General features: G+C 42.7%; 1 protein-coding gene across 1 annotated transcript in view; it reads right to left on the bottom strand.

Annotated features, from left to right (window-relative positions):
• Positions 1-24,509, bottom strand: part of trpm3 (transient receptor potential cation channel, subfamily M, member 3) — a 113,441-nt gene that overhangs the window by 55,022 nt on the left and 33,910 nt on the right. The window contains 5 exon segments of the mRNA XM_063897667.1: positions 4,116-4,287; positions 5,884-6,008; positions 8,735-8,948; positions 10,376-10,574; positions 12,411-12,490. Of these exon segments, the coding sequence (XP_063753737.1) occupies positions 4,116-4,287; positions 5,884-6,008; positions 8,735-8,948; positions 10,376-10,574; positions 12,411-12,490 (790 nt within the window).

Below are 24,509 nucleotides of genomic sequence, written 5' to 3'. Positions count from 1 at the left end.
TCACGGCTAATCTGCAACACAAGGCCTTATGGCTCCTGGATTCAATTACCACAGGTACTTCATCTTTTACCTATGCTGTGATTAATGAAAGCACTGCTGGAAGAGGGTCAGTGAAGGTTACACAGTGGACAGTGTTGAAATGCCCACATCTAAACGCACTTTCAATGTACAAAGCACAAGTGCACCCAATTTAATAAGCCGAGTAATTTAGGTAAAATGAAAGAGGGCACATTCAAGGTGCCTTATTCATTCTCGCAGACCTTATCTCAACAAATTAAGTACTTGTATTCATTTTTGGCATCTAATTTAAGGTTTCCACATGTGCAAGAACAATGAGATGCCATTTTTTCATGTTAAGAGAGAAACATGAATGGAGCTTACTGCATGTCTGTCCTCTCTCTTGTTGCCTCTCCATTATTTCATCATGCTTTTTCAGCACAAACACCTCAAGGTAATGTCTCGTCTGACTGCCTGCATCCTCCACAGCTGCATCACACTTTCTTGGTGTTTTATATAATTCTCTTCCCTCAATCCCTTTTTTTCTCTGTCCTCATTTTCTCACTCTTTTTTCTCCCTCTTCTACTTACCATCTCTCTCTGAGAAAGGCGTGTGATTAAAAAGGCATTATAGCGACACAGAGACATGTCAAAAGATCTGTGCAGAGGCTGAGTGATCTGTGCTGAAGGGTGCCAATCATTTCATTGATTCTCTTCATCTCTCAGTTTGACAACGTCTGCTAGCTTCAGGAGCTGGTAAGTAGAAATTATACAGCAAAGAGATCCCGGTGTGTCCCTCAAAGACAATAAATGCTGAATCAATAATGTGTAATGTTCGTGATCACACGTTTTAAATCTCCTTTGTTTATGAAGCAACCTGTTCTGCCTAAGCTGAATCCTTGTCACAGATTTGCAGGCTCATTTGCATCTGCATCTGTTGCCATGTTCCATCAAGTTAGACCACGCCTGGCCGAACGCGGCACGATTGAGCCGTGCAAGTGCTGTAAAGCAGGGCACAGCCACTGAGCATTTATTCTACCGTGTGAATGCCCTGGCTGCAGTCCATCCACCATATTTACAGCCTCCCAACCCAAGTGTCCTGTCTTAATTCATTTACTCTGTTTACCCTGAGCCAGAGCTGTCCGTTAGATACACTTGTCCACTGAAGAGGGCACGAAACCACATGAGGCCGACACCTTCCACATCATCAATTATACAGTAGACACTTGAGGAAGCATGCAGAGGGACTACACATGTTTTGTCACCATGGGGGGCGTTAGCGGTTCAGGAAGTGCCCAACTGTGTTCCAATGATGAGTCCTGACAGGTGCCATCGGAGCTGCCATAACTTGCAATGGAAGTGTGCGATGTGCAAAATGAACACAAATGCATTTTGGCAATAGGAAACCGAAAAGGTTTCATCACGACCTAGAAGATTTGTAAAAGCATTGTCAGGAATATCAAAGCTATATCCAGAGCGTAGAAGAAAAAAACCCACATTTGTCATATATATATAAACTGTGTTATAATATCGTGGAGCCAATTTGATTGCTACAGCATTTCCAACACTCGCATGGTGGCACAGTAGGATTAGCTACAGGATTGCCCAGACATCAGAAAAACACCACAGGGGGAGATTACGCATATCTATCCACCGCACTTCTTTCATCTTGTGTGCAGTGTGTGTGAAGAGAAAAAAGAGCGTGTGGTGACGTGTGGTAAGCAAACCCATGTGTGGGGACATTCAAAGTCAACTATTTTCTTTATTCTTTAACAGGACCTCAGGCTACACTTGGATCCAACGGGGGGGGGGGGTGGGGGGGCTGTGAGGAAAATGCTTGCGGTCCTCGGTTGACCGTGGACCGGTAATCAAATCAAGGATTGGTCCTTGTGTGGCAACCATTCACAGGTTGAATGAGGAAGTGAAGGATACACACGGATAACAAGGTAAAGCACATTATACAGATGCACATCACATATCCTGCAACACTCCTCAATGTTCTGCCTTGGCTAAACTCTGCACTTGGTTATAACCAAATTAGCCTTGTGATCATTTTGTAAATCTACCGCCTACAATATTCTAAAACTCCCAACAACTCATGCTTGATTTATCACATGTTCTCAATAACAACATGACCTTGCTTTGCAAACACTGCACTTCAGATGAGTGCAATACCACAGCATGTCATACAAAATATGATTACAACACTTTTAATTAGGGCTGATACTGCACTTCACCTCGAGAGGAAACTGTTGTCAGCCTGAGAGGCGGGTCATAAAATAGAATCTAGTTATGGGTGTTCCTTCAGACACGGCTGAGGTAAGGCTAGTGTCAGAGTTATAGCTCTCAAATGAATCAATCAAATTTCATTTTTATAGCCTAATATCACAGGAGGCTTTACAGTTTGTACAGCATACGACACCATCTGTCCTTAGGCCCCTCGCATAGTACAAGGAAAAAGTCCTAAAGTAACATTTTTATGGGAGAAAAAGTGGAAGAAATCCCGGGGAGAGAGAGTCCCACAACGACTGTGTTAAGCTCTGTGTTATGAACAGGAGATAAACCTCACACACGGCCACCAATCTCATTGTGTGTAAGTAGTTCCTAGGCAGCATTAGCGCCAGATCCAGGTATATGTTGAAGCTGGTTTTATGATGAATATAAAGGCATGGCAGTGAATATTCTCATGATGGTCAGATGCTTGTATGACGACTGGGCGTCCCTTTGCCTTCCCAGCCCCTTTTGTATGAGTCCAGGCATAGGATGACAAAGGGAAGTCCATAGGTCACATGACTCGACGATAACCAAGAAGACATTTACTCGGAGTCATTAGGAAGGGGTATGAGAGGAAAAAGTGTCATTATTCAAACCTTGTGAAGGGAACTTTGGTTAAAAAGTCTGGATGTGAATAAAAATGGTGATATAGACAAACCGAGGCAAAGATGCTGCTATTGACACTGTAACCATGTTTTCATTTGGTTACATCTATCTCCTTAGACCCTCTGCTTTTAAAAAAGGGAATTAATGTGAGTATTCATGTCACCCTAACCCTGAGGAAATTATTATAAAACGGCTTTACGCTGACACCAGAAATAAGGTTATAACAAATGAATCACGGGTGCTAACAGAATTCCTCCGACTCAGATTTATATCCGGCCCTGACATGTTCTGCACAATGCTTTCCGGGGCTATTGTGAGCTCTATTTAAAGGGTATCAGGGAGGTTTGTGTGTGACCGCGTGTGAGAGAGAGAGAATAAGAGAATGAGAGAGAAAAAAGACAGAAGTGTATTTTATATTCATGCAAATCCATTTGGTTTGTAGCTGAGGTATTGTGTGGAAATTGAAAACGGAGAAATGCAATGTGACAAGGGGCTCAGCGGTGGATGAACAATCCATCAAAGGCATATTACGTGCACGTGGAGATGCATGCACACGTTGGTTATTAACACCTGCGTCTCACGGAAAGTAAGAATTCAAATGTGCTCTCGCTGCCCCCTTATGAGCTTAATATACCTTTGATGCGCCACAAGCTATGTAGAGCTGAGCTTATGTACAGCTTAAACAGAATTATGCAATATTGTGTTGAGTTTATTAGCAGTGTTTGACAATACCCTGTTATTTCTGTCAAAAAATGCACAAAAAAACGCCTAAGTAGTACATTCAACCAGTTCCAAATAAAGAAACAAGACACACCTTTCACGTGTTTGAATGATATTCTCTGCACTAGAATACTGTATATACGTATGCACAGAGATCTTGTGCTGGTCACTATGAGCTTGTTATCTTGTTTTGCAGGGGAGACAAGGATTATCAAGAGGGTTTATTTGAGGGAAAGAGTTCATCTTAACAGTCAGGAAGCTTTGAAAGAAAAAATAAACCCCCTCCTTGAGGGAGGCACAGTTTCAAAGGCTCATCGAGTTGGATCACAGAGCGCTAAAAATACGCCGTCTGGCAGCATGTGTCCTGTATAAAGCAAGTAATGATAATTTTAGCCCGGTTGAAGCTATAAAATAGAGTTTGAACCCAATTAACCCTCAGTGGTGTGGTAGATAATAGTTTCCTTATCATTCCCTGTGTCATTTTTAGGGTATTTAAGTAGATCAGTGCATTCCACTCACGGGTGTTGATTTTCTGCAGGGAGATGTGTTTCTCTAGCTGGCGCCGCAGTTTGACCTCAGCACCGTACTTTCCCGTGGTGCCGTTGTCAGCCAGGATGAAGTGGGAGTGGAGACTGTTCAGGACCGTCAGCTTGCTCATGGGGTTGGACATGGTCTGGTATGGACGCACCACCTGTCCACGAGAGAGGACAACAGTTACACAAACATCTGAGAAGCCCTTGGCTGACTTGGTACAGTTGTACTTGGCAAACATTACAATTTGCTTTTGCTTGTGGGCTAAACATACTTGGCTTGCCACTAAACCTTTTTAATGGCAATTTTTTGTTGAAAAGTGAGGCACAGAGTTGTAAAGTGTGAGAATAAATCAATATATTGTGCCGGAACTTTAAAGGGACACAATTCACTGATGTAGTGTTGCCTCATGGACCGGATGGTGGGCAACACCTCCGCCCACCATCCGGTTTCTGGTTGTTTTTAGCTTCACAGTAGCTAATAGGTTGTCGTGTTTGAGAGTATCTGGATAATGACGCATGGAATTCCATACTAAACACACCGTCTCTAACTCCCACTCATCGACACTACAATATCATTTTCCAAACAAACATCAGTAGAATTGTGTCACAAAAAATCATGAAAGGAATGTTATTTGGCTACGTCACTAGAGGGCGACCGTCGCGACAAAGCAAAATGCGCAGAGGACCCGCCCCCGTCGCCGCCAACCAATGGGAGAAGACTTTACTCAATCTAGAGAGACATCAAAATGTTTTCTAAACGAGAAATCGGGGCATCTTATCTCTGTGAAACATAACTAGTGGAAGGTGGACTGTTGATCAATGAAACAGGAGAGGACCTCGGCCGAGTTCCTTTGTAGACTGATCATATCTTAACTTAACTTAACTTAACTTAACTTAACTACCCAAATTATTTTTGGCTGCTGCTCCTTGTAGGTTGTAAAAACCCGACAAAAGGCATAAGCATTTACTAATCAGAGAGAACATAACAAAGAGAAAGCACTTGTCGCATCATGGGAGATGTAGTAGCCATCATTTGGGGCACAAGCAGGACAAAAAGTACTGATTTTGAAAACTGCTTTTAAAATCTGTCTGTTGTGAATCCTCAAACTTTAGGAAGGTACGGAACCAGGGTCAGGGTAATGAAAGATGTTTCTTTGGTCCACAAAATTACAAACATCTGTGTGTTCACTCACACACACTCAGTTTATTGTACTGCTATTAAAGTTAAATGACACCTCAAACTGGATTACTCTTTATCGAACATTAATGACAGTTTCCCAGAAGATTGGATTTGGTCTCGTGGAGAAGCGCAAGACAATCTGAGGTTTACTTAACTGGCCATTAGGCGTACTGTTGAGACAAACCAAGCATGGAAAAAGAGCTCCACTTCTTAATTATCTCATTTCAGCTACCAACATTAATCTGCTCTGCTCGACTGGTTCTGTAGGACGGAGCTGCATATCAAAATTTAACTATAACATAACATTGATTCCAGATATTTCACCGAGTCAGCATCTGCTCCGCCGTCTCATGTGGTTCCGCCAACTGTCCGAATCAATTAGAGGACTCCCGGATCGGATTACCTAACTCAGCATTTCTGGTAATAAACTGTGGTCTGCTATTTACAGGCTTTGGCGACTACGGATCGCATGCAACGTCTTCAACATATAGATATGCAAATCGTATATGCAAATGAGGGCAGAGCATGCGAGCACCCACTCTGAAACCGCTCCATATTGTTCCAAGAGACTTACATCTTTGCCAACAAGATCCTCTTGGTTTTCCACAATGCCCCAAGGCGCGATGCCAATGGTGCAGATCTTCCCTCTTGACTTGGAGGCGTGGTCTTTCAATGCATCACCCACGTGGCGGATCACTCCTGTGTGTTGGTAGGTGGGGGTGTTTGCATAAGAAGTTGACAGAAGGGCAGAGAAAGACATAGCGAAATGAGTTTTGTCACAATCAATACACCGTGTAAACTTGGATAATTACACCCTCTCTGCTGTGGAAGATAAACAACTTTTATGGAGGTGCAGGGAGAGGGCAGCGAATGTGAGTGCGCGCACACACACGCACGCACGCGCACACACAAACACACACACACACACTCACACACACACACACACAGCTCCAGGCCTCTAATAGTTGTCCTCAAGGGAGCAGCAGTCAGACTTTGAGGCCATCTTTTCCCATCTCTCTTGCTGACACTCATCCTTTTTTTCTACTTCCATCCTGAACTATCCCTCCAAGCCATCCCTCCATCCACTTTTCAGGCCTCTCTCTCTTCCTCTGTCTTGCCTTTGCACCTATTGTCTCTTCAAGTGTTGTATTATTTCCCAGTGTAAGCCCGCTACATCCTCCAGCGCTGTACGATTTCTTTCCAAATGTTCTTATCTCTCAGAGAACACCTTCTTTGTTCTTATTTAAAGCCTGCAAAATGGATTATGAGTAGCCAAAAATGCAATACAAACAGTGAACAACGAAGCAACGATGACCGGTGCGTGAGCATTATGGATAGTATTGTTAATGCATGGTAATAAGTGCAGCAAATAATTCAATCTCACCCATTTCAAGGCTTTACGTCACTATCCCTAGCTTAGTAAGAATATAAACATGGCAGAGATTAATTTACCTTGCAGGCTTTACTTGAAATGTGCATGATAACGCTATATTCTTGCATGGCCCATGATCTGTCAATCTGTCAGCTGTCCTTATCGTACATTCATGTATGGAAACACAAACGCTGCTACCCTTGTTTCTGTCAGATTTAACACTGTTTTTCTCTGGACAGCTTTAACACTTCCCACCCATCCTATGCTCAATATCCAATCCACAGAGCTCCTCGTAAATCCTGCTCCGGGCCAATTTCATCCAGCTGCTCAGTATCTCTGAAAAGAAATCCCCTTAGTCATCAAAGTCTTAATCCCATCTTCTCCATGTTTCGTAGAGACTCTAACAGAGAGACACCCATACGTCCGACAGTGAAAGATGATAGACACTCATTTCCACAGAGAAATGTCTTTCAAATAAGATAATCATAACGATCATTTTTCATACGGTACATAACTTTTTCTAAATGTTACCTTTTTTATTGAGGGCAATACAATATAAGCAGTCTAGACTCCGGAGAAAATCCCAGAGAATTGCCCTTCACTTGTCTGGTCTAACTCTGAGTGTCTGTAAGTATAGTGGAGGGCTCATAAAAAGAATCTATTTGCAATGATCCAGTGGTTCAACATCTTAACAGCCCTTAAGGACTTGATGAATACTTATTAAATAGCTAATAACACATTGAGAACATTTGAACACCCTCACCATAACTCCTAGCACAAGTGCATGGCCATTCATTTAGTGTAAAAAGGGAGGCCGCCCGCCTATTGCTGATAAAGCATCCTAATGATAGATGTTTTACACTACTCAGAAGTATTTGCACCATGATTAAAGCAAATGTGGGGCACCCCCAAAGCTCACATGGTAGAGCCGGTGCACCGTGAGTCTTTACTGGCCCTTTGCTGCATTTCATCCTGCCTCTCTCACCCTCATTGCTAACTATCTTTAGCTAAAGTGGTGCAGTGTGTGCATCACATCACAAGGAGTCCCTCGACAAAAAGTATATTGGATATTGCAAAAGATAAGCTCTGCGGCAAACACACCTTTATGATACTTACACGTTTTATTCAGCAGGATCCTCTCCACATATTAATGTTTTTTTAAAGCATAAATGGAATTGCCAGAACTAAAAAGCTAACGAACTACAGCACGGTTGCATGATTTTATGCCACCAACGCTAAGCTAAAGACAGACTTCGGTATGGTGTGATGACGGCTCATTTAGTCACATATTGGCAAAGGCCGTTTTTATGACACAGAAGCTACAAACATTTGTGGGTGGGGTATCTACTGACCTGCTTCATGTCATAGAACAAAAGAGGAACATCCCTAAAGCTTTTGTTATCCACAGACATTATTTAGTAGGGCGGTGGTGGCAAAGTCCATAGGGGCTTGGCCTGGGAACTGGAAGGTCCCCGAAAGACCAAGTGCCACCGTGGTGTCCCTGAGCAAGACACTGGTTACCTACACTGCTCCCCGGGCGCCGTACATAATGGCAGCCCACTGCTCCTAACACTAGGATGGGTCAAATGCAGAGACCGCATTTCGTTGTCCTAGTACTTGTACTCTATGCAATGACAATAAAGTTGAATCTTATCTTATTTATCTTATTATTTCAGGCTACTAACAAAAAAGACGGTCTAAAAGCAGTTGACTTCCGAGACAACGGAACTGGAAGTGGATAATGCTAACCCGGGTTTTAGGACTCATTCCTGTACCATTATCTATAAAGACAAAAAAAGAAGGTTGAATGGGTCACTGGATATCTCAGTGGTTAGAGCTGCTGGGCCATGTGTGGTCTCCACTGCAGTTCAACTCCGAACCGTGGATGTAATAGGCAATGACCTCCCCCTTTCAATCGAAAATAAAGCTACACTCTAGCCCGAAAAATACAAAATATTCATCAAACATAGCACATCATTTCATGTTTCCAGGATAGCAAAGATAGTTTGACATTATTTTTCAAACTAAGCTGCCTGCATTTGGTGTACTGTACCTGTGTTGACCCCGCCAGTGAAGATCCAGGCTCCTGTCGTCATGGCAGCCTTGATGAGCCCTTTGCCAAAGACCTGTTTGAGTTTGGGCTGGAGTTCAAAATTCTGCAGGCCCCCGTGGACTGAGATGAGCAGCTTGGGCAGATCCAGCTGCCACTCCTTGGTCATCAGGTGGAGCAGCAGGTCAGGCTTAGTGTCATAAGACACTCGCACGTACTGGAAACAGTGAGGCGTGAGTCAGTGGCGTACAGTGGGGTGTCATCAGCATAAGGCACGTAACCTCAAATGGGAATTCACATACATTAAGTAAAACCAGTCAACATGAAACAAATCTGTGGAGGAAAAATGATGAAATGGATATACATCGCATAGATCAGTGAAGCAGTCCTGCCCGAGTGTATGGCGTTACATTTTCAGCAGTATTGAACAGATGTTTGGTATGATTGAAGAACCGTATGCATTATAGAGCATCTGTTTTTCTTTCACCCTCAGACTCTCAACCTGACATGTGTCTGGATGAATTATTTAACACTGGGAATAAATCAAACAGCACTCAGCCTTAATCTTCTGAACTCCCTGAATGCTAACACATGTGTGATCTGTCACTATCATAGAAAAGTGATTGTGAGAGTATCATTACCAATGCTTTTAGGATGGCTCGATTAATCAGGTGAAATGTTATGGGCTGCAGTCTCTAGACACATTTTTTCTAAATGTATAATTAGATGTAAGTATGTAATAATTACTCTCATTGGATTGATTTCACACCATCATGGCAGGATAGATGTTGTTGCATATGTATGATGCTTTTAACTGTGATTATCCAGCGAGTGTCACTGGAAAAGGAATCTTCTTTACATGGCATTAACGTAAACATTTGACTCACTTTTTGGACAAATAAAAAATGCTGCACACAGCTGGTATTACTGTGCGAATCATTTCAGTCAGTCAACCATCTAAAATATTCCTGTTTGCTGTCAAACTGCATCCATTTACTGCATTTGTATAGTATGCACTTTCAGGATTTACTTCTACCGTAACTACATTTTCCTCCCTACCACACTAACCTCCTCACTCCCTACCAACCCCAACGGACAACCTCAGCCGGTTTCCTATCCATCTCTAAGTCCAGTCTCCGCAGCTTCAGGGGCAGAGAGCCTTTTCTGTGGCAGCTCCCAGGCTCTGGAATTCCCTCCCCCAAGATCTCCATGACTCTGAGTCCCTCACACTCTTCCAGTCCCACCTCAAGACACATCTCCTCTGCCTACCCATAGCCCCCCCCCCCACCATCAATGGTCTTTGTTTGTTTGTACACCCTCCACCCCGACTTTCTCTTATATTGTAAAGCGACTTTGTGTAAAAAAAAGCGCTATATAAAAAAGATTGATCATCATTATTATTATTATATTAATAACCTGTGAGACTTACAGCAAGAACACATATTGTTTAGCTATCCATAAAAGCTGATGCGTCTCACCTTTAAATCCTACCTTTTTCCCCAAATCACACTTTTGGACAGAAGGTATCACATCCAATGTACTGTACTGCTGTATTTAAGGACCTGGTATACCGAAAGCTAGTTCTTCTCTGTCTACGCTATCTCGAGAAGCAAGATTTGACAAAGTGCAACACAGTAGATTCACCATGGCTTTGTTGGAGTGTCCTCCTCCCTGGAACTCGATGGTGCCGAAGGCATCGGTGGGGCTGAGCTGTGTGTGTTTGCTGATGGACCACTTCTCTGACAGGCTGTCATTCTTGCCCAAACGCTCTGCCTTATCATTCTGACTAGAGATGCCCGGGGGCAAGCCAACGTGCTGACCTATCAGACGACCACAACAGCACCTGGGTGAGAGGAGACAGTGAGAGTGAATGTAAGATTATTATATTACACCTACAGGTAGAACCCCTGGAGAAGCCACTGTACCATCCCATGGAAAATAATACATTGTGTGTGGCTGAGATTGGGGAGAATATGTGAAAGCTGCCATAGTTGTGTGCCGAGCAGTAGGAAGTGGGCACGGCTGAAGTGACAGCTTGTCATCTGACTTTCATCTCCTGATTGGGAGGAGAGGAGGAGAAGGATCTGAAGGCCCCTGCAATCTTTTATTGGCTCCCTCTCTTTTTGTTTTCTGCTCCCTTATGCTCTCCTCATCCTCTCCCTCTCAGTAACTACAGAGTGAGCAGCATGACAGCTGAATTGTAGTATTCCTACACAAGTGCGTGCTCATTCAGATGTGCTGAATGCAGCTTTCATATTCGCTGTTTTAACCTAGCAGGATGGAGTGGGAGCCCTGGGAGGAGAAGGAAGTCAGGAAGCTTTGATTATCACTTCATGTTTCCGTCATCTCTTACCGAAGGTACTTTGCCTGCTTTTGCCTTACGCATCAACACAAATGTTTTTGACTGAAAAGAGAAAAGTTGATTCGATTTTGAGGAACATCTCTTTCCGTTACTCCTGCCTCCTGGCTTCTACCCACTTTCCTCAAGTAGTGCTAATTCTGTTTACCTAACAAACACAGCCACTTCCTGTGTTTGGGCGTGTGTGTGTATAAAGCCCAGTAGTGCAGGAAATAAAGTTGCTTATCCGACTTTTTTTTAACGATAACATCACTGACTTAACAGAGCGGTAGAAGAGGGTTGTTGAGATAACGAGTGTAAAACGTCCCTCTCAAAACTACATATCATTTTGTTGAAGTGCTCTTATCATTTCAATCATATTATAGTATTATTATTATAACACAAGGCCCTTACTACTTCACAGTCACACCTTCATATCCTGAAGCGCCTGTGGGCCCAATCTTATAAAATAATTTCGCCTTTCATGAACCTGCCCGGCCCTGAGTTTCCCTTTTGAGGTTTTTAAGTATAATTACACTATTTTAAGCTCATTTATATGGAGCATGCAGCTTTCATGCAAATAGAGGCCAGCGTGATATCACTCGAAGGCATGTTTCTAAAGGTCAGCGGTGAAACAGGGCTTTAATGGAGGGTGGGGTTTCGCATTACGTGACCCCACAGTGAAGGCTAACGTGGCGATTTTGCAAACCGGTCTGTATTTTCTCAGGTTTTGAATAAAGTATGTCTCAAGGACAAGTCTTGCGCAAGTTGAGTCATTGCTGAACGAGTTGCTAGGAGAAGTGTTGGAAAGAGTCAAGAATGGGTTGCATAGTCTTATCTAAAAGATTATGAATAACTGATTTGAACAAAGAGGATGATACCTTCCAGACTTCTCCTTGAGCAAGATTTGCACAAAAACAAATGTGCAAAATAAGACAAAACACCATTTTTCTCCACAGGGTTTTTTCTATAGAGATTTGCATAACAACCTGAGCCTGTCAGGGACAAAGACAGCTACTTTACTGGATGTACAGTAGCGGTGCGAATCTGCCCAAAGGATTGCATTTCAGCTCTCGCTCACTGATGGACCAATTTAAAAAATACTTGTCCCCTTCAGTCACATTGGAAAACTGGATCCAGTTTGAAAAAAAGCAAAGTTACCCTTAAAGGTAGTGCAGCTTCTAAAGCACTAACAAAGAAACTGAATCCTAAATATAAAGTTTTCAGAGAATAAATACACTTTCTCTTTGCCTTGTTTCTTCCACAATTCAAAACCAAAATTAAAAGCTGGAATTAGGAATAATGTAATGTACACACACTTCTACACACATATTTACTCACCTATGGGGGTCTTTGGCGCTCACTATGATATGAACACATTCTCTCTTGCTGAACGCTCTTTCTATCCACGATTTCTGTGCCTGCAGAAAGGAAGACAGAAGAACTCGGTCAGCGTTTGAGCTGTGATTCGAGCCGGCAGGACGGACAGCAGACAGACGGGAGAAATCATGAGCATTTCTGTGTTTGACTGACGGGTTCACCTGTAAAACAAAGTGTTTACCTGTCCTTTCAGAAACAGGAAGGCTTCTGATGGTTGCGTTAAATGTCACAGTTATCGCTCACTGACTATTTCTTTGCAAGCAACAGTGCAGTTATAGAGAAATTGCATACCATCAAAACATTCTTTTTAAAGGGTGGTTATTAAAAATGTAGGACAAATCTACAAATACACTTCCAAACCTAGTTCAGGGACATAAACACTTTTGGAAAGGCATGCATACACACACTCGGTTGAAGCCCAGCCCCTCACGCATAATTCAAACACTGAAGACACTCTGACAGAAATATTTTATGCTACTCAGTGACTCTTGCCAAAACTGGATGAGATGAAGAGCTGGGAAAGAGAGAGCGGATGTGAGACGCAGTGAGGCAGTAAACTATGTCAGAGTTCCAGTTCTTAGATCCTCTCCTGTGCAGCAGTGTGTGTGTGTGTGTGTGTGTGTGTGTGTGTGTGTGTGTGTGTGTGTGTGTGTGTGTGTGTGTGTGTGTGTGTGTGTGTGTGTGTGTGTGTGTGTGTGTGTGTGTGTGTGAGTGTGTGTGTGTGTGTGTGTGTGTGTGTGTGTGTGTGTGTGTGTGTGTGTGTTTTAAATGAGGGAATGTGTGTGTATGTGTGTGCCTTTCTTGGTTCCTATATTATATACAGTACAGAAAGGCTTCCTCAGCGTAATGCAGCGGGGGTAATGGTGTGTTTGTGACACTGCAGGCCACAGCTGCCGAGCGTCTGAGTGACAGAGAGACTGCCAATTATCCAGCGACACACACAGGGAGAAAGACACTTAGCGCCACTGAGCTAATGTAGCCTGAAATGCAACATGGATAGGATTTTAAAATATTACACATCTGTAAATGTGTTTCCATGCAAATCAACAAGGATTACTGTACGATAAGAGGCGGCTTCATGTATGTAAACCCTTCTTAGAGCGAATGGAAACTGTATCCAGAGCTTTAAGATAGCCCCAACTGGCAGCGCACCTGGCAGCTGAAGTGCTTTTCTTTTTTTGGCTTGTTGGATATGTTTTATAAGTATCAGCAGCATGCTAAATTTTCTCTTTTACTATGCTGTTAAAAAAGTGAGTACCCTTAAGGGCGGGAAAATGCACAGGTTGTAATTACAGTGCTGCACAAAGACAATTAATGTCGCCTATGGCGTCGTTCCTTGAGGTTCCACATGAGAGATTACTTTAAACTGCTTTGATCGTAACGTTTGCAGATCACAAATGCACTTGTGCTGCTATACTTAAAAATGTCAATGTTTCCAACTACATACATAGATTAGTCTGTTTATTGGAAGCCAGAAAAGAGCATTTGCAGAACTAAAAGACTGAGTGAATCAAGAGACAACACACTGGTTACTGGCAACGACCCAAATCCTGGAGGACACATTTTCATGTATTAATCTGCTAATATAGAAAGGTTTATCTAAAGGGGGATATGCTTTGGTCATTAATGCTGCAATCAGTGTTTGAAAGGGGAAATAGATCTACATTTGGACAAAATATGGGTTGGAGCTGCAGCACTTCATCTCTCTTACAGGCTCAGATTACATTGGCCTTGTGCATCTGTGTTATAAATTATTTGAGTTGTTATTGAATGCCGATTGTGGAAATGAAATCCAGTTCATCTCATGTGTATTGCATACTGTAAAGTCCTTTTTCTGTGATTCTGAGAATGTTACCCTCTGCCATGTGTGACTTTCTGCTCAGCGCTTTGTGGTTCAAAGGGAGCACTTCCTGTGTAGACCCCACCACCAGGAAGTGGACTATGTCTGCGGCAGGTTTTGTAGCGACGGAGCACAACACAAGAGCTCACGAATAGGAGCGAACAGTGAACAGTAAAAGACAACGAGGAGGACACACAGACCAGACTCCCAAACCCACAGCAGAGGGAACACAACAGCCGTGAAAACAAAAAGGACGGAGCTTCTTTCTTTGTATATTCTGGGAGAGCTGCCCCGGCTCTTCTCCCAGCCAGCAGAGCTGAGAGCTGCTTGTTCAGGGCTTTCCCCATCGCCACGGCTACAATAACACACGCCCCATCCGCCTGACTGGCCCCGTCACACCACGGCACGCCAAAACCCAACGCAACCGGCCACAAACAGGCTGGGCCTACACACAGGCACACTTACCCTAACACCAGACTTTCCACGATTAACCATTACTCTGGGGGGCTGGGGGGGCTCTTTTAGAGCTCACCCTGGCCACGATGACTCAGCAGGCCACAACAACGCCCCCAGCCCCATTCTTTCCCTGACACGCTAGAACTGTGTATTCATCCGCCCGCTCATCCTGGGACAAAACTAGATCCACTCGACGGTAGCAACAGCAGATTTTTATTTTCAATTTGATCAGCCGGGGTTCAAGGCAGAATCACACACCACAAAAAGCCTTTTATGTTCTCTCAGTGAACCCTTAAAAAAGAGACCACAGTAGTCTCACCTCAGAGGAACCCGGTCTAAGATTGAATTCTGTGTTGCACCCCCATCTTTCCCCCGTCCGTTCCAATTCTGCCTTTCCTTCTTTTCTGTATCTACGTCGCGCACATTTTCTCGCTCGCTCTTCCTCTCACGCTCTCTGGCGCTGCTTATGAGATTTGACATGCTATGATGAGATGGCACATGGCCTGCACTCCATTGTGTAATTAAGATTTATCACCTGGGCACGCGCACACACACACACACACACACACACACACACACACACACACACACACACACACACACACACACACACACACACACACACACACACACACACACACACACACACACACACACACACACACACACACACACACACACACACACACACACACACACACACACCAGCCTGTGTGGCAGGAGTGACTGTGCAGCGAGTGAGCAGCTTGTTAGGGGTCTTGACTCTATTATAATCAAACTCTGCCCCCTCCCCCCCCATCTCTCTCCCCCCTCCTTTACTATTGTGTCTCCTCTTTCTTATTGGCACTGGCAGGGAGCTGAATTGGGAACCATATCCAATCAACAGCTTAATCCCTTTGCTCTCTGGCTTTTCCTATCCTATCTTGTCTCTTTTCCTCTTCACAAACTTGAATGACTCAGCTTTTTATATGGGTATAAAGGTGGGCATACAGGTAGCCTGCAGCACTTTTACTAAAAAGCATGTTTTACAATTCAACATTACTTTCCTTGACATGTAACAGAAGCTATTAACATACAAGATACACAAAGTAGTGCAGTACATCTATTCCAAAAAGTCGTTAAAGCCAAACTGGTTTATTTTTCTATTGTGCCATTAAGTCTTTATCCATCCGTCTCTTAAATTGCATTTGGTTTTACGGGACAGAGATAAAAGCAAAAAAAGGAGACATTACTGCTTCCTTTTCCCCCTTCTTTTGGTTTAATTGAACCATGCATAAAGAACGATATTCATCGAATAATGTTTAGCAGACAGAAGATTCAATTATGAGACCATCTTTTGGGGAATGTAATTAAAGATACAGTATTTTTACTACATTAAATGCACCTTCAGGAAAAAGATGGTAAAGTTGACAGACATACTCCAAATTGTGATATTTTCTGTCTGTTCCAAGAAGTCGTGCAATTTCTCACCCGTCTTTCAAACACAAAGGCCTGAGTTTGATATCTGAGAAAATAGACATCATCTAAGCACTAACAACCTCATCCCTCATGAGACTCTGAATAAAGTACCACAGATACTATTGGCAACAGTAGCGGGAAAGAAAAAGCAAATAAAGAAATTGATTCACAAACAGAAGAGATATTGAGTAGAATTTAGAGAAAAAGTAGTGATACTTTATCCGACTAAACGTCCTTTAAGCAATCGGCTTTGCTATAAATGATCAGAGGCTGTTAAAAATGTTTATCAAAGCAAAACTGTGAGAAACGCGTCTTGTTTTCAGGACTCACCTGTGTTATTATCTGACGGTCTGCACGGTTCTGGCTTTCCCTTGAAAAGAGGCAGAGGCATGATCCTACCTTCAACCTGAGATCCCTGAACACTACTGATCAGACCGCCTCTCAGTTCACTGGGGACTGGACTGCTCTGGGGCTATTAGCTCTGCTGGTATGTGTGGGTGTTAGTTAACGTGTGTGTGTGTGTGTGTGTGTGTGTGTGTGTGTGTGTGTATGTGTGTGTGTGTGTGTGTGTGTGTGTGTGTGTGTTCATGATGCTGAGGGTAAAGCCCTGAAACACCTCTAAAATAATCGCTACCCATGTCACAGTCTCCTCCCAGCCAAGAAGTTAAAAAAAGAAGAAGTTCTGCACAGACGATTTAACTATCTAAAGCTTATCTGACAATGATGTTTGACCCCAAATATTTTAAAACTCAGGAGCATTTTCCAGATACAGTGTGCTCCGAAAACTACCTGCTGTCCCCCTTCTCTTACAAGCACCTCACCTGATTTAGATTCAAATTAAATCTGGACTGTCAGGCTGTGTGTGTGTGTGTGTGTGTGTGTGTGTGTGTGTGTGTGTGTGTGTGTGTGTGTGTGTGTGTGTGTGTGTGTGTGTGTGTGTGTGTGTGTGTGTGTGTGTGTGTGTGTGTGTGTGTGTGTGTCTTGAAAAAAGACAAAGAGAGCACTTTATCCCCTCAGACCTTTTGCAGTCAGAGATCATCCCAAAGGTGGAGTTTTAAATGCCAACGGAGAGCATATTAGGTGGACCAACATGACATCGCCTGCTAACAATCCTCATGTTGTCCTCAATTACACACACATGCAAACACCAGCACACACACATGCAAACACCAGCACACACACACGCACACACACTTGTGTACGTGAGTTTTTGCCGTTGAATCTGCAGTTTTCCTGCTGTTTTTTTATCACAGTAGTAGTTCCCTACCTGTTTTCATCAACGGATTAACGGACCTGTACAAAACACCGCCCAGGTTTAATTAGCAGGAGCAGTGGGGGGGAACTGAGGAAAATAAGATGGTAATCTTAACTAAATCAAGTCTAACAATAGCAGCAAAAACACATAAAGGAAAGAGAAAGCACTTTTCAGAAACTGTAATCCTTCCTGATGTTAAACACAAACGCACCAGCAACAAAAATGTGAATGAGAGCGAAATCTGAGGCAGAAATGCCCCAAATGTGGTGAAGACGAAAACGTAATGTATTCTGCACCTGAGCCCAGACCGTCCAGCTACTACCAGGCACCAAAGCCAGATATATCTGCGTGAGTTTGTGTGTGTGTGTGTGTGTGTGTGTGTGTGTGTGTGTGTGTGTGTGTGTGTGTGTGTGTGTGTGTGTGTGTGTGTGTGTGTGTGTGTGTGTGTGTGTGCAAGAAATGTCTAATTTTTTATTCCAATGTTGCTAAGAAAGGACACACACGCACGTTACATGCCTACAAACTGTAGCTTCAGGCCTAACTTTTACACACAAACATACCAATGCCCTCACTTGGAGAAGACTTTTTTGTTTCATATATTTATTCTATCATGGTCTACTATTTTAACTGTCAAGGAACATTGAAACCATGCAAGAACATAAGCATGTCGAGGCTTTATGTTTGTTTTTTTAACAGTAACATATTTTGAATGCGTCTGCTGCATACCTCGATAAGTCCTCCTAATAACAGATCAGACATTTTTGACAGTATTTTAATAGCTAAAGCAGATCAGGGAAGTCCCGTGCAATCAACTGTATATGTACAATCACTGGTAGAAAAGACATTTCTGCGTGTGCAAGCGGAAAACACGCTCTTAAATAGAGTTCAATGTTATAGAGATGTTGTGTAGAATATTCTTCACTGCTTTACAGTTAGTCTAAATGTCTTATTGAGACTGAAACATCTAGTAGTGTTTACAGATGGGTTGAATATGAAAACATATGAGCTATAAGCGCAGAAAATCAAAGTATATTGAGGAACAGTTTGCAGAGTAGGTGCATTTTGGTAACAGTATGAATATTTTTGGCAAAGAAAAGATCCTTGGGTTCTGAGCTCTATTTGCTGACATGTGGTAAATGCCCTCTGTGCCTTGATACAAGGAAATGTACCTTGAATGGATAATGTGAGCTTCCCAGTAGAGGTCATCTTATCTTACTGACCAGTGTTCAACCCAGCAGCCATTGTATTTCTACCATTAGTTAAAAAAAGAAGTAGCTTTTGTTTGGGTCTTGCTCTTAGATCCAGGTTGGCCAGAGCAGACTTGAACTGAATTGCAAAGGTAGAATACATTCAGCTCAGCCATTTCACCTTCCATCTCCATCACACTCATCTTCTCCTAATGTCCCTCTGAGTGCCTCCGTCTACCTCTGTCTGTCCTTTCTCTTTTTTTCTACTCTCCCCGATCATGTCCCTTTGTACCCTCACAACATGAGTAGCCTCATACTGTAGATGGCCGATGTTATACACAATGACCTTCAGGAGATAGCCACCTTGAGTCAGTGCATCGGTAAACAACACTCGATCGTGACTCACTGCTTGATCCAGACCTGCAGAGGCCAATGCCAGCGCCATGCAGCTGCCGCCTGCGTTAAGCATGAGGACATGCAATGCAATCTTGTCAAGGAGAGGAAGTGAAATAGCATTCGCCGAACTGAGCACACGCAAACACTGGGTCTATCTTCCCGGAGGGGCAACTGGCATGCATGATTATGGCCCACACACACACACACACACAAACACACACACACACACACACACACAAGAGGGATTATAGTATAAACCAAAAAATGGCGTAACAGAGCTGAACGTTTTTTGTGATTTACTTGTTCTTATTTTGACCCCATCAGTCAGCAGTTTTCAGAGGTTAGTCCAGGTTCATATTTGTATTTTGTGTCTCTACTGTGACATGTCTCCATGCCTTAATGTTTAAGAAGCTCTTTATGTTTCTCATACTGCCTGCACTGCAGCAACTCTTTTCCCCCTCTGCCTGAAACCAGAGCCCAGGCTGCTCTGATTGGTCAGCTGGCCGGCTCAGTTGTGACTGGTCAACCACTTAGAGAAGGCTTTCCCCTTAGCTCATCACGTACAATGTGTTGTAGCGCTAGCCAATAGAAGCGCAAGTGTTACATAATGATGTTAGTATGTTTCGGAAGTGAACAAAGGAGTCCAGTGGAGGCGTTTAAGGCAGAGGGGGGAGAGTGGAAGACCATTTAGAGGCACCAAAACCTACACAACACTACAGGAAAGGTAAAAACCATGGACCCAAAATAAGCCCCTGTTAAACAAACACTTCCCACCTTGACTCAGCAGCTTTTCTCCGGTCTGATAGACTGGAGGAAACTAGCAAATCGGGCAGCTGGTAGACTTCCTCAGTCCAAATGAATCATTTTCATCACTCTGTTGCACAAAAATGGCAAATACACAAGACAGCAAAGTGTAGAATGGGGGTTTCCTCTGGTGGGTTACAACGGAAAATGCCTGCACGAAGTCAACTCATGAAAAGATTTAGTGGGAGGACTCCTGAGGCAATTGCCTACAATTTCATCATGCTCCCTATGCCGTCCAATTAAAACCATGTAACAACTACGCCATTAAACACATCTCAATTCCAAACATTAATACGCTCAAAGATACTCAGGAAAACATTTATTCAGATCATGTAATTTGCTAATTGCCATGAGACTTCATGTTTTAACCTCACACAAAAACACAACGTTTAACCCGTATGCAAACTGAATATCAAGCAATGTGTGTTTCCAGCATTTAACATCACTTTTCCTGTCATCCACCTGCCAAAAAACCCAAACAAAAGGCTTTATACTGACAACATTGGATCCGTAGCGGCTACTCCCAACGAAGGGGCACAATTTACATACATTTGAATAGCTTTACAACAATTTTTGATAAAAACTGGGAAACACCAGACGCTTTGATCTGCTTCTAGATCTTAAGTAGGCTTTGTAAGGCTGCTGGATAGACTTACTTTCATGTTGGTTAACATAACACACTTGATGATTCGAATCATGGACAGCATCAATAAGCAGACCCATGGTGAACTGTGTCTGACCCTTTGACTCAACGACCTTGAGCCGACCTTCACTGAGATGATCTGGAATGGGATTCCTGCGGTCCTCTGCGGTAGGTTGCAGGTTTATGGACTTTCCTATATATGATTTATGATTTCCACTGCAGCCATTAAATGTCCTTTGACAAAGTGTAGAGTCAAATCCCTGGAGCAGCACTTCTACTCAACCCAGCTATGTATGTATGATTTATAATAATACTATATACCCCCCTTAAATGAAGCCTCCTCTTCAACTTGTCATATATTGATGGCTTTTCTATGAAATACACCGAAGTGCTTTTTGTCACTGTGAGTCACGTCAGAGGGAAGAAATTGTAAATCAGAGCGCAATATAAAAAGGATAAATAGAGACTGGCAGAAAACCTGTGTTGGAGTCACGAGAGAATGGGGGATAGAAATGCATTAAGGAAATAAAAAACAACACACTGATCTCTGTTGCTCTGTATATGCTTGTATGAGCTGTGGATAGGGATTTATTAAGCTACATTTTAACAAATATGATCCATGACATGTATTTATTGTTAGACATTAAGGTGGAATACTACTAAACTGAAGTGGAGAAATAGCAAAAACATTTATTTCTTTGTTCATTTTCTGTTAGATCTGCAAAAAATGGCACTCTCTATTTTCACTGATATTGCGATTGTGATTTGCTTCCCAATATTGGAGGGAATTATCATATTTTAATCCAAATCCTCCTTTTAAATAACACATATTTTGGCACTGATTTCCTAAGAGGATCGCTACCAAACATGTATTTCTTTTATTAATATGTCTGTGGAATACTGTTTGTAAGCTTGGAAATACAGTATCTGCAGCTCCACAGTATGTCATTCAAAATGATACTTTAACACATATTTAGCTTCCTGCTATTTGAATACTGCGCTATATTATTACACAATGCGATTTAAATTACATTCTGATGAATTATGCAGCTCTAAAGGATATTGAATTTCATTGCATTAAAGTGGGCATGTAAATTCATGCATGTAAATGGTATTGTTGGACAAAAATCTATCAGCAACATTGGTTCCCTTATACAGTAATTCAGCGCACCACATCAGATGCAAAATGCATGAGGACAGGAATAACTTAAGTGCTTTTTCCCCAAGTGTGCTTGTGCATGCATCTGTTTTCTTCTTGAGTAGACTGCTGTGTGTTTTCCGCGCCTATTTGTGTCCTGGTGCGCATGTGCGGCTGTGTTCAATGTGTGAGTGTAATGAGAGAATGCTTGCTTGTTTTAGCTCCCGTCGTTTTCAATCCATCTCCTGAGGCTAGAATAAGCAGCTCTCTTTCCCACAGGCCTCCGCTAAGCCTAGCTGAGCGTCTGACCATGCAGGCTCTAATCAAGACTGGCATGGCCATTCTGTCTGTGACAGAGGGAGGGGGGGGGGGGGTTCTCACTTTGAGGGGCTAGTGAATGGAAATGTGGAGGTAAGGTAGAAAGGGGAGAAGAAAGAGGCAGAGGTAGGTTGTGGGAGAGAAAAACAGGTGAAGCAGAGGTGATGCTGGGTGAGCAAAGACCTTGAGGGACAAAGATTAGAGAGGGAAAATGTGTGTTTTATCAGCGGATTTATGGGAGAAAATGAGGTCAAAATGCCATACGAGACAGAAAGCATGAAGGTGTGCATTGTCAAAGAGTATCAGGGGGAAAAGACGGAGAATAGAAGCCGAATCTCAAGTCAAAATGAAGTGGACTCAACTGAAGAAGCTATCTGTTGTAAATCAGGGAGCGGGTCCAAAAGGATTAAGAAGCAGGAAAAGAGGAAGCATTGAGAGAGAAAGATAAACTGACAGTGAGATGAGATAAGGAGTACCCATTTTGTCTGTGTCAAGATGAGGGCATATAGCTGAGAACCCTTACATCAGAGGGAATCAGAAGGCAGCCGTGAAGAGAGGAGTGACTGACAGGAGGAGCGACCAGCCGCTGAAGAGTCTAATGATCACAGGGCGCTGGAGTTTAACACGGCTGGATTGACACCTGTCCTGTTCTGCAGGTAGTGAAGGTGGACTTTGAAACAGATGGGAAGGAAAAATGGAGAAAAAGAGACTAGTGTTTGTAGTGGAAGTGTTGTTGGGTGTGTTGACACTGACCTGAGCTTAGTTGTTATGTTGGCGTGTCATTTTGCATCGTGTGTGTTTTCTGTTGTGTCTTATTGATTTGTGATGGAGCGTGACTTGTTGTTTTGTTGTGTTGAATGTCCGTGTGTGCATTGTGTGTCATCAACAACCAGACAAACGCACTGTAGTTTACCTTAGGATCAATTCAGATTGACTTCAAGTGCTCCTTTTAACCTCGTTCTTTCTCTTGCGATCTATTTCTTTACTCCAAAGTTTCTAAAATGTACTCCATGGTGTTTCCTGATGGAGAAGCGTAATGTTTGTCGTCCACAGCTGACGTTATATTAACCGGACTTCTTTCTGTGGATTGATTTGACTGCTAATATCGTAGTCCCTTGATCCTACCATAGCAACTGACAGTTTTTTCCTCAGCAACGTTCTGTTAGCGAGAACTAACCACATCTGGAATGTCCAATTGGACCAATCAGAACTGAGTATTCAACTAAGCTGTGTTATAATAGCTAAGATACAACAATCCAATTCACTTAATTTTAATTACAAACTGTTAAAAATACAATACAATCACAGGCACCATCTTACTTTCGGCATGTGACTCATACCAAAATGCCAATCTTCCCGGTAAAATGTTAAAGTGATGCCAGAAAACAATAATTCTGTTCTTTAAAAACTCAAAAAATATGTAATTTGTGTCAAAAAGAGCATCAGACGGCAGAGAGAGCTTTGTCTTTACGCAGATCGGAATAAATAGGGGATGGATGGCCGTAAATTTGACTGGAAGTTACGTTAGCGCCCTCATACTATATTTTCAGAGAAAAAACCCTGCAATATTACAGGAGATGTGTGAAATGGGATACCTTGGAAAATGTTACCTTCATGTTGAGGTCATTTATGTCACGTCTTTCTTGGAGCTAGCATTATTAAACCTGCCTAACATATGATTCGAGGACCACTTTTCCAACCAGTGGAAACAAGCCAATGTGCCAAATAAATTGCTGAAGAAATACAGATGTGTGTGACAATTCAGACAGCTGGAGCCAGGCTGTCTAACCTATCATATTGTCACAAGAAGAGCAGGTATATTTTGGGTTATTCTATATTAGCTTCTACCTGTATCTCCAGCTGTCTGCTGCTGTTGATCCCTAAAATATGATGTTACCCCCGGCCACAACTGGAGCTGAGTTGTGTGAGTATGTGTGTGCAGCAGACCAGTGCCAGTCTTCCTGTAATGGAGTTGCAGGTGCTGAGGTGTTTCGGGCCAAGGGCTGTGAAATTGCTTCTCATGCAACCACCACACTCTGGCTGATGGAGAGTTTGAATGTGTGCGTTTATGTTGAGATGATAGGAAGAGAAAATGAGAGAAAAGACAAAGGACATTTTGCAAAGCTGCAAAAAAAGATGATCAGTGTCATAAAGGCTCAAATCGACTGGCTTCGACTCTTCCACATCCTCTCTCTTTCATCCCTGTATGATGGATGCGTTTCTCAGGTCAAGTGCAAGTCAATAATTCATGTCACAGTGGTCACACAGATTTAGATGGAGTTCCAATAGCCAGATATGTCAAATGGATTTTTGAAATCTCTTAAAAATGTGAAGCACAGTTCATTTTTCTAAAACCCGCCTGTCTGAAATGTTTCCAGGGGTTGAGGACAAGTGTGTCAGATGTCATACATCTCCATGTCACACGTTCTTCACATGCCCAAAGTTAATCCATTTTTCTGCAGGGCTATTTTGACACCATGTCTAAAATATTAAAGATAAAGTAAAACATTTCCCCTCTTTTGCAATATCTGGTGGACCGTAAGACTGTAGTATTTTGACCTCTAA

This window comes from Eleginops maclovinus, chromosome 12 (genome assembly GCF_036324505.1).
Source record: "Eleginops maclovinus isolate JMC-PN-2008 ecotype Puerto Natales chromosome 12, JC_Emac_rtc_rv5, whole genome shotgun sequence".
Lineage (NCBI taxonomy): Eukaryota > Metazoa > Chordata > Actinopteri > Perciformes > Eleginopidae > Eleginops > Eleginops maclovinus.
This window is presented reverse-complemented; position numbering and strand designations above follow the sequence as displayed.